General features: G+C 41.4%; 1 protein-coding gene across 1 annotated transcript; it reads right to left on the bottom strand.

Moving 5' to 3' along the window:
* Positions 1 to 3544: 3544 nt before the first annotated feature.
* Positions 3545 to 11256, bottom strand: LOC116521988 (vomeronasal type-2 receptor 26-like). The gene is made up of 4 exons (XM_032236576.1): positions 10459 to 11256; positions 9401 to 9628; positions 8273 to 8399; positions 3545 to 4446 (listed from the first exon to the last, which is right to left on the bottom strand). The coding sequence occupies exons 1-4, from the start codon at positions 11254 to 11256 to the stop codon at positions 3545 to 3547; spliced, it is 2055 nt and encodes a 684-aa protein (XP_032092467.1).
* Positions 11257 to 11740: the final 484 nt, after the last annotated feature.

Raw genomic sequence — 11740 nt, 5'->3', positions numbered from 1 at the left:
TACACAAGAAATACACTTAGTTTAAGTGTGTCCAGTGGTTGTTATGGTGAAACTTCAATGAATATAAAAATATTATTTTAGCTATGAGATGAATTAAAGTTCCCCTCTATGTCACAAAGAGATACTAAATTCAACATCTGTGTCTGTGCATATGTACTGTATAGGTTCATGTACATTAATATGCATACATACATATATACACACACACACATGTTTTTACACACACACACACACACACACACACTCACAGAGAGATGGATAGATAGATATACACAGTATATATACATACATGTATATGTATATGTATATCCTGTTTCCTTGAAAATAAGTCCTCCCTGGATAATAAGCCCAACCGAGCTTTTGAGCGCATGCACTAAAATAAGACCTTCCCCCAAAATAAGCCCTATGCAATAATATCGCAACACAGCAGCAGCCATGAGGTGACCACTCTCATCGTCTCCTGCAGCAATAGCAATAGCAGTTAGACTTATATACCGCTTCATAGGGCTTTCAGCCCTCTCTAAGTGGTTTACAGAGTCAGCATATCGCCCCCACAATCTGGGTCCTCATTTCACCCACCTTGGAAGGATGAAAGGCTGAGTCAACCTTTAGCCGTTGAGATTAGAACCGCTGAACTGCAGATAACAGTCAGCTGAAGTGGCCTGCAGTACTGCACCCTAACCACTGCACCACCTCAGCTGTACTCCTAAAATAATTAGATGTCCCCCAAAATAAGGCCAAGCACTTATTTTCAGGAAAGCATGCTATGTACTGTATATGTACCCTCTCAACTTTAAAACATGGTCAAAAAAAGAGAAAAAATGTATTTAAACAATTCTTCTCAGTTCTACTTTGTTTTTCTCCTTGATTAGTTTCCACTCATTGCTTCTTGTTCTACCCTCAGGTGCATTGGAAAATAGTTTGACTCGCTCTTCTTTGTGGCAACCCCTGAGATATTGGAAGACTGCTATCATGTCTCCCCTAGTCCTTCTTTCTCTTAAACTAAACATACCCAGTTCCTGCAACTGTTCTTCATATGTTTTAGTCTCCAGGCCCCTAATCATCTTTGTTGCTCTTCTCTGCACTCATTCTAGAATCTCCACATCTTTTCTACACCATGGTGACCAAAACTGAATGCCGTATTCCAAATGTGGCCTTACCAAGGCATTATAAAGTGGTATTAACACTTCATGTCATCCTGATTCTATCCCTCTGTTTATGCAGCCTAGAATTGTGTTGGGGTTTTTTTTGGCAGTTGCTGTACATTGATGGTTCCTATTTAAATGGTTGTCCATTAGGACTCCAAGATCCCACTCACAGTTACTACTATTGAGCAAGGTACCACCTATACTTTACCTGTGCATTTGGTTTTTCCCCCCCACTTGGAGAGGACCTCAACTCTTTTAGGTCTCTCTGCTGTAATTAACCTTGAAAAAAAGGAGGAAAACCTACACAACACCATGTCACCCCCCACCATTTCTCTGAGCTGCTCCACTTGGACACCATGATCCATAGTGCTGAAAGTCACCAAAACATCAAGTGTCAACCCTGAAGCTGGTCTGGCTGTGGCTATTTTATTTTCTGTAGCTTTTTCTATAGCGAGTTTTCTTCGTAAGGCTTCAGGCTTGACACAGCCTGGAGCTCTTGTATGTGTGTTTGTGTGCGTGGGGGGTTATTAGAGATACTGGGGCTTTGTAGTGAAAACAAAACTGTTTCCTTATGAGCCAAGGACATTCCAACTGCTGGTTGGCCAGAGGAGGAGGAGAAAATTAACTAGGCAACCAGCCAGCACCCAGATTGGACAATGTGACTTATTGTTTGGGAGAACAGGGAACTTTCAATTATTAATGAGATGAAAATGCGGGAATTCACAGAGTTGGAATTCCACCAATTTGTGCCAAGATGATATCTCCAAATAAAACTGTTCTCTGAGGAATCAACCTGCCTCAGAGTTCTGTTTGCAATAAGTGTTGTCAGGTTCCGTTCAGGCAAAGGAAACAAGCAAGACAACTAAGCTGGAAGTTCGAGGTAATTGTTGACTTTATAAGCTTCTTCAGGTACTTCCAACAAACACACAGTGCAAAACATGAGCGAATGAAAGTGAAGCCTGTAATTCCTCCACCGTTTAAACCCTCCTGTGCCCTGCCTTTTTGTGGCCCACCCACTCCTACGTGCATGCAATACACCCCAAAATACTCCAATGATTTGACAGACCATGCTGGTTTACATTGCCTTCCATGTGCTTGTGCCGTTCCATATGAAAGTCAACATAGGATCTGGAGGTCCTTCAAGCTATTAATGCGGAAGGGAAACGCGTGTGGCACAGTAGCAATCCAAGTCATGAAATGCCCCAGTCACGAATCTCCCCACCAATGGAATGACACCCTGGAGCCGCTGAGAGCACTGGGACTGACAGGTGTATTATGGAACCCTAACAAAGCCCATTTCACCAATGCCAGAGATCATCCAAAAGTTCAACCAATGTGGTTTCTGTCCCATACCTGGGCCTGATTCCTAAGTGAAATGGATCCTGATAATCTGCTTTATCCACAGCCATCCGAGCCAGTTACACAATCAAAGCTCAAAGGTTTTTCCCTTTGAAAGAACAAATATTTTCTACCTATAAGAGCCTATGACAGTTTTCACAATGGTAACATCCATTGAGATCCCTTTTTTAATCTCTTTTGCTATGATGAAAGTTTTAATAGTCTCAAGTACTAAATTCATCTACCTATGTGAATATACACCATGAAATGAATTGCGTGGTAATTAAGACATGAATTTTAATTTAAAATTTTCTATTTCTGATCAGCTAAAAAAAGCTCTGTTTGTTCAAATAGCCCCAATTCTCAATATACTGCAAAATGTTAATGTAAAGCTTTTATTACTATTGATTCACATATGAAAAATATGTACTTGTTTCTTTTTCAGTTTCGTTTTGTTTAAGTCTTGTTTGTTTTGATTTTCCCCTTGTATTTTATAATATGATAAACTAATCACATTTGAAAACCAGAACCTTTCCTCCTAATTTCGTTACTCATAAACAGTATGAAATTGCGGGATGTAGTAGTTCTTCAGCCTTAACATTTGGATCATTTTCAATATCACAAAATAATATAAATAGATTGGAAAAAACCACTTGAATGGGATATAATAGAGCAAAGTTTCTCAACCTTCCTAATGCCGCGACCCTTTAATACAGTCCCTCATGTTGTGGTGACCCCCAACCATAAGATTATTTTATGTTTTCCATATTTTTTCAAAATATGTGTTTTTCAATGGTCTTAGGTGACCCCTGTGAATGGGTTGTTTGACCCCCAAAGGGGTCCCGACCCACAGGTTGAGAACCACTGTAATAGAGTGAATGAATTCAAAATTCTCATTTTCAATTTTTCTAGATTCCAAGTTTTGTCTTCATTTGCACTAGAGGTGTCAATAGAAAATACTGAACACAGAATAATTGAGTTAGAAGGGACCTTGGAGGTCTTCTCATCCAACTCCCTGCTCAAGCAGGAGACCCTATACCCCTGATGGGAAAAGGTATTCAAACATTTTTTCTTATCAATTGTTCCCTATTGTTTAAACCAGGCCTAAATACAATAATATAGCACTTGGGGAAGAAGATACATCCTAGAAGAACTGCACTAGAGCACAAAATAGAAAAGATCTCCACAGCCACCATGGCTTTTCCTCTAGTGCTCAGGTAGGTTGGCACAAAGGAGACCCACACACTGCAGAAAGCCAACATGCTGAAGGTGATGAACTTGGCTTCGTTAAAGGTATCAGGCAGTTTACGAGCCTGGAAAGCCACAATGAAACTGGCAAATGAAAGGAGGGCCATATAGCTCAGGAGACAATAAAACATACCAACTGACCCCTCATTACATTGTAGAACCATTTTTTCAGTGATTGAGTGCACATCTAATTCTGGGAATGGGGGAGAGGTGGATAACCAAACAATACAGATGCTTGCTTGGAATAGAGAGCAGAGAAGGACAATAGAAACAGCTAGTCTTTTCCCCACCCATGTCCTCAACCGAGATCCTGGCTTGGTGGCCTTGAAGGCAAGAGAAACAAGGATGGTTTTGGCCAACACACAAGAGATGGACAATGAGAAGGTGAGTCCAAATGCAGACTGTCTGAGGAGACAGGTGACTCTTCCAGGTTGTCCAATGAAGAGCAAAGAGCAGAAGAAGCAAAGCAGAAGGGAGATGAGGAGAGTGTAGGTGAGATCTCGGTTGTTGGCTTTCACAATAGGACTGTCTTTGTGTTTAATAAATATTCCCAACACCCATACTGTAGTGAGGAAAAATAAAGTGGCAACAGTGGTTAAAATGAGTCCTAAAGGTTCTTCATAAGACAAGAAGCTAATTGTTTTCATGATGCATCCATCTTTCTTCTGATTTGCATATCGATCATCAGGACATTGAAAGCAAGAAACAGCGTCTAAAAAGAAAATAAAATTTCAACACAGGTTCATAAGAATGATAATTAATAACTTTCATCAGGATCCACACCCTGATGTTTACACCTTTGCACCAAATATAGGATCTACAGTATGAAAATTCATTTGAACATCTCCCTATCTATATTTTGTGATATTAAGTCAAATATTACTTTTATTATACACAAGGAAAATTGCAAACCACATGAAAATCCATTTTATCTTTATTTGCTTTCCTATAATAAGGAATGCTCCAATGAAGACTTGTGAATATCTGAAGTGTAGTAGTAGTTGTAGTTGTAGTTGAGTTTATTTATAGGCCGCCCTTTTCCCTGAGGGAACTCAGGGCGGCTAACAACTTGTATGGGAGGGGAAGACATACAATAACATAAAAACACAATGTATAATTAAAATCAAGCAACATTCATTCAACATTCGGGTGGGGGCGGATTATGGTCTTTACCCCCAGGCCTGGCGGGATAGCCAGATCTTGAGGGCTGTGCGGAAGGTCTGAGGGGTGGTGAGGGTACGAATCTCCACGGGGAGATCGTTCCAGAGGGTCGGAGCTGCTACTGAAAAGGCTCTCCTCCGCGTAGTTGCCAGCCAGCACTGGCTGGCAGATGGCACTCGGAGGAGGCCTAATCTGTGAGATCTTATGGGTCGAGAGGAGGTGATTGGCAGGAGGCGGTCTCCCAAGTACCCAGATCCACTACCATGAAGGGCTTTGTAGGTAGTAAGAAGCACCTTGAAGCGCACACGGAGATCAACAGGTAGCCAGTGCAGCTCGCGGAGGATAGGTGTTATGTGGGTGAACCGAGGTGCACCCACAATCACTCGCGCAGCTGCATTCTGGACTAGCTGAATCCGCCGGATGCTCTTCAAGGGCAGCCCCATGTAGAGCACGTTGCAGTATTCCAGCCTAGAGGTCACGAGGGCGCGAGTGACTGTTGTGAGAGCCTCCCGATTTAGGTAGGGTCGCAACTGGCGCACCAGGCGAACCTGGGCAAATGCCCCCCTGGTCACAGCAGACAGGTGGTAATCAAAGGTCAGCTGTGGATCCAGGAGGACTCCCAAGTTGCGAACCCTGTCTGAGGGGTGTAAAATTTGGCCCCCCAGCCTGAGCGATGGAACACTAACCAAATTTTTGGGAGGGAAACACAACAGCCACTCGGTCTTTTCTGGGTTGAGTACAAGCTTGTTAGCCCTCATCCAGTCCCTGACGGCCTCGAGACCCTGGTTCATCACGTCCACCGCTTCATTGAGTTGGCACGGGGCGGAAAGATACAGCTGCGTATCGTCCGCATATTGGTGGTATCTTATCCCTTGCCTCCGAATGATCTCGCCCAGCGGTTTCATGTAGATGTTAAATAGTACGGGGGACAGGACCGACCCCTGCAGCACCCCATATGTTAGGGGCCTCATGGTCGAACTCTGTCCCCCGACCAACACCGACTGCGACCTGTCCGAGAGGTAGGAGGAGAACCACTGCAAAACAGTGCCTTCCACCCCCACCTCCCGCAGTCGTTGCAGAAGGATACCATGGTCGATGGTATCGAAAGCCGCCGAGAGGTCAAGGAGAACCAAGATGGAGGCGTGGCCTCCATCCCTGGCTCTCCAGAGATCATCGGTCAATGCGACCAAAGCGGTTTCTGTGCTGTAACCAGGTCTGAAGCCGGACTGGAAGGGGTCCAGGTAATCGGCTTCCTCCAAGGACCGCTGGAGCTGGTAGGCCACCACCTTCTCAACAACCTTCCCAATAAAGGGGAGGTTGGAGACTGGACGGTAGTTGTTAAGTACGGCCGGATCCAAAGATGGTTTCTTCAGGAGGGGTCTCACCACCGCCGTTTTAAGTGCGGTGGGGAAGTGCCCCTCCCGAAGTGAGGCGGTAATAACCGCTTGGATCCAGCCCCGTGTCACCTCCCTGCTGTTAGCAACCAGCCAGGAGGGACACGGGTCCAGTACACAGGTGGAGGCACTCACAGCCCTCATGGCCTTGTCCATGTCCCCGGGGGTAACATCCTGAAACTCAACCCAGCAATGGTCTACCAAATCGTCCTCTCGTGCCTCGGCTGGCTCTGCAAAGGTGGAGTCCAAATCCGACCGAAACCGAGCAACTTTCTCCGCCAAGAACTGGGCATAGTCTTCAGCCCTACCCTGCAAGGGGTCCCCCGTATCCCTCTTATTTAAGAGGGAACGGGTTATCCTAAACAGGGCGGCTGGACGGGACTCGGCGGACGCAACCAAGGTGGCAATATAAGATCTCTTTGCTGCCCTAAGTGCCCTGATGTAATCCTTGGTGCAGGTTGTTAAGAGTGCTTGGTTCGATTCGGATTTATCGGACCTCCACAGGTGCTCTAGGCGTCTCCTCCGGCGCTTCCTCTCCCGGAGCTCCTCGGTGAACCAAGGAGGCCTCCGGGATCCGCCGCCTCGGAGGGGCCATAGTGGCGCAATCCGGTCAAGGGTCTCCGATGCTGCCGAATGCCAGGCAGCAACCAGAGTCTCTACCGGACTGTGGGCGAGAGTATCAGGAATAACCCCAAACTCTGTCTGGAACCTCAAAGTGTCCATAAGTCGCCTGGGGCGGAACCACTTGTTCGGTTCCTCCTCCCTACAGTGGGGGTTTGGTCTTCGGAAGTCAAGCCTCAGTAGGCAGTGGTCTGACCACGACAGGGGTATGATCTCATTACCCCTCAGACCAAGGTCACAAGTCCACTGCTCCGAGAGGAATACGAGGTCGAGCGTGTGACCCGCAGAGTGAGTTGGGCCCCGAATTATCTGGGTCAAGCCCATGGCTGTCATGGAAGCCATGAACTCCTGCGCCCCATCAGAGTGTTCACCGAGCGTATGATCATTTCCATATTCAAAATCAGCTTGACTTATTAAATATTGAATCATATTCACCTCATTTCAAAATATGGGACATAAGTATTCAACAAATTCTTATAATATTTGAATACAATAAATGTATATAATATAGATAGATAGATAGATAGATAGATAGATAGATAGATAGATACTATAGATGATAGATAGATTCAGTGTTGTGCAGTGAGGTTTATGGCTGGTGAGGCACTGACACAGGGGTTTCAATTTTTTTTAGACTTGTGGACTTCAACTCCCAGAATTCCACAGCCAGGCATGCTCAGTTCCGATTTCAAGCGACGGCATTTGTTTTTCTCCTTCATTCTTTTTCTCCTTCATTTCTCCTTCATTCTTTTTCTTCTCCTTCCCCCTCCTTCCTCACTCTGGTGCACTCTGGAGGTTTTTCATAGTAATACCAAATGTTTCAATTTAAATAGCAAGACACCACTTCTGAAATCCTTCCTTCCTCCCTCCCTCCTTCCCCCCTCCCTCCAATACAATGACTATAGTCATTGTATTATATGTAATTTTTAAATTGTACAATCGCTTATACAATTTCTTATTATTCATACTTTTTAAAAAAATGTCTGAAATATTTTGTGTGTTTGTGTGTGTCCATGTCCATATATTCTCTAAATTGCCAATGTTTTTGAATCTCCATTATGATGGTTGCTTGGTTATAAAGCTGAAACAGTTCCAAGATTTATTTATTTGATTGATTGATTCATTGATTGATTCATTGATTGATTGAAACATTGTTGTGATTGTTGTTGAGTGGTCATCATCATCATGTGTAATTCTATTGTGGGAACCTATAATTTTTCACGTATTAATGAATTTGATTTCATTGTCCCATTCAGTTTCCAAGGAAACTCTTATCCATGCACAATCAGACAATTTAATTAGTTGAAAGGGTTCCCCAAGATAGACAGTATAACAACAAAATCAAATGATTTGTAAACTTACCCATCTCTTTGGAGATTTTTCCCTCTGGGCAGGGAACACAATCATAACAGCAGAATTTTTTTCCTTCCTTCTTCCTTTTCTGATATCCACGGTAACAATATTCATTACACAGAGAAATGGGGTGCACCTATTTATCAATATTAAAATGTTGGAAGATGAAAATTTATTGTTTTTTTAAAAAAATTAATTGTTATATTGAAGATAAAATATGCTGTTCCATTAAAAAGAAAAGTTCCATCTAAAGGTTGTAAAAGAAGAAATTGATTGGACTTGATGATTTATATCAAAAGCAACAAAGTACAATTCAATTTGCCCTCTTATTTTATTTTGTGAGCACAATTGATCTGGATTTCCAGTTTTTGTTTAATTAAATTCATATGATAAGTTCAACATATGTTTTATTAAATCAAACCATCCATTTGACCAGAGGTTTTGAGTCAATGCATCCTAGGTTTGAACACAGATTCGATAAAGTTATAGATTGAATCAATCAAGTTTGGAATAGAATAGGATAGGATAGGATAGGATAGGATAGGATAGGGTAGAATAGAATAGAATAGAATAGAATAGAATAGAATAGAATAATAGAGTTGGAAGGGAGCTTGGATGTCTTCTAGTCCAACCCCCTGCTTAGCCAGTAAACCCTACACTGCTCAGAAAAATGGTTATCCAATCTTTTCTGCAAAACCTCCAGTGTTAGAGCATTCAAAACATCTGGAGGCAAGTTGTTCCACTGTTTAGTTAATCGGGAAATTTATCCTTAGTTCTAAGTTACTTCTCTCCTTGATTAGTTTTCACCCATTGCTTCTTGTCCTGCCCTGTGCTTTGGAGAATAGCTTGACTCCCTCTTTTTGTGGTAGCAAATTTGCTTTATATCACATCAAAGTTTCATTCAACCAAGGAAATATAGTCATTTAAATGCATTTATTTTCTGACACATTTTCAGTTTACTGTTTGGGAGAACTCTAATAATATGCCAGGCATTAGTGAATTTAGTTTTCCACATTTGAATGTCATTTTTTTTCCTATTTGGCTCTTCCTCATGGTTTGTCTGGAAGAAGAACATTAAATTTCGAAGTCAAAATAATCCACAGAAGAATGATCATAAATACTCTTTTGAAACCATACCTGGTTAAATGATCTATGCCAAACCATCATGTCTTCATTAATGACTAATTCCTCTCCTTTTGCAGCATCAGGATCCACATTTCCAATCCTGTTTCTCTGGAAAGTGGAATTGGGAAAGGCAACTATGTTTACGATATCAAATCCACCTTCCATCTTTTTTTGATCATAAAAAGTCAGCGTTTCTCCAAGAGAATTGTTGAATTTCATGCCTCTGAGAAATTGGTGGAGCTATACGATTCAGAATTATAAAAGAGGGAAAATAAAACAATAGAAATGTATGAGCAATTTCATCATAGTTGTTCTATACTTTGATGGAGAAACTCTGCAAATATGCAAAGTCCATTTCTCCAACCTCTTGAGAACCTGTTTGCTATCTTTTGCGTATGGAAATAACAAGTTCTGATATTTCAGTTTGAACAAAAGTCAAATGAAATATAAGGTATATTGCAGCCTTCCATATCTTTTTGAACCCAGTCCTTCCTGTTGCCTAGGAAGAGACATATGAAAAACTAGAGAAGCAATTTCCAAATTTGTTTCCACCCATTTTTTATTGTGTAATATTTTCATAGTTATCCAGCTGCTAAGGACATGATAGGTACTGAAAGATAATTGATTCAGCTAAGCAGCATTCCTTACTTATCTTCAGTAAAATGTAAAATTACTAAAGAGCCATAAACTATACAACTAGACCAGACTAAAGCAATAGATGCAATTTATATAGATTTGTGGAAAACCTTTGATTCAATGACAAGCTACTGAAATTTCCCCTTCACCATAGTCCATCATTTCAGCTATCTTTTACTTGTGCCATTTCCCACAATTAAAGGGATGCAAATAGAGGGAGGCAAGTAAATATCATTAATAGACAAATGTTCAAACCCATTTTGGTATGGTAGTTGCCACTTCCCTGTCTGAATCATGTACCCTAATTTTGTACTTTACTATTTACTAATAAAAAGTACAATTTACTAATACAAATTATAATGTACGAATACAAATTACTATTTACTAATACAAATTACTATTTACTAATTACTATTTACTAATATACAAATCACCTGCCATGGTTGTGAATCTTGATATTCTGATGATATATGCCTCAAAAAATGCCTGTGATTAGATCGAAGTGAGAAGTGAGCATGTAAAGCTTGAGCCAATATGTAGACAGCATTATAGACACTATAGCTGTGCCCAGACATCTCCACCTCAAAAAGAGCCCCAGGAATGTCCCATAGCTTCTCCTCTCCAGTGCATATGTGATTGTCCATTTTGGCCAAAGAAGAGGATGGTAATGAACAATCAAAGACTTGTTCCCAGAAAAGTGGGAAAAAACCATTTCCTGGAATCCAAGGAGGTTTTATGAACTTCAAGAATTCTTTGAACCCTGGAATTTCTTTGGAGTGAATTGTAAAGCAAATGGAACCATCAAAGAACTGCCGATCCCATTTTTTATTCATTCCTGTTAATAAATAATCCATCTGGGCAGTCATGATCCACACCTTTCCCAAAGAACTCTGCTCGTGTCCCGGATCAAGCACAAAAATTATATTTGTTAACCATGCAATGGTCAAAGATTCTCCACAGATGACAAAGGTGTTGATCTTCTCATCAATTATGTGTTTGTAAATATTTTCCCCTTTCTTAATCATCTCAAAAAATTTATCCCAGTAGGTTAAATATGGAACTCTTTCCATATATGCAGAGCAGATACCATGCTGGGGAAAAAGCGACTCCATGATCTGCAGAAAATGTTCTCCTTCAGGGTTATCAATAGCAAAGAGTCCCACCCAAATCCACCCAAAATATTGAAGCAGTCGGATTATCCCAATGTACTGTGAAGACTCATTTGGGACCATGGAGTAATAGAAGGGAACCTCTGTGCTATAAGCATCTTGTGGAGTAAATGAGCCATATGTGAGCTAAAAGAAACACATATTATGGGAATATATCAGTATTTTCTTCATATTTTCTAATAAATTTGGTGAGATTATTGATATGTGTGGCTGTACGATAACCATTTTTAATAGTCCCAGTTTGGAAAAAAAAGAAAGGAGGAGGGAATTTTAATGCCTGTGTTTCCAAAAATCCTACCTGTGGAATCTTGTAAAACTTCACGACATTTGTGATATAGGAGGAAGTTCCAAAGCTGAGGCCTCCTATGATAGAGATGAGATTTCTCCTGGTGTCACATTTATAGTTGGGGACTAATCTCTCTGATCTGAAGAGCAGATCCATCGTGGTCCGATAGGTCATGATGGCATTGTAGTAGCTATCGTGAATGTAGAAGCCAAGAGTGACATTGGACAAGATTTCTGGATTCTCATTGATCTCCTTCACAGC

This window comes from Thamnophis elegans, chromosome Z (genome assembly GCF_009769535.1).
Source record: "Thamnophis elegans isolate rThaEle1 chromosome Z, rThaEle1.pri, whole genome shotgun sequence".
Taxonomy (NCBI): Eukaryota; Metazoa; Chordata; class Lepidosauria; order Squamata; family Colubridae; genus Thamnophis; species Thamnophis elegans.
Note: the sequence above shows the minus strand (reverse complement) of the source record. Positions and strands in the feature narration are given on the sequence as shown.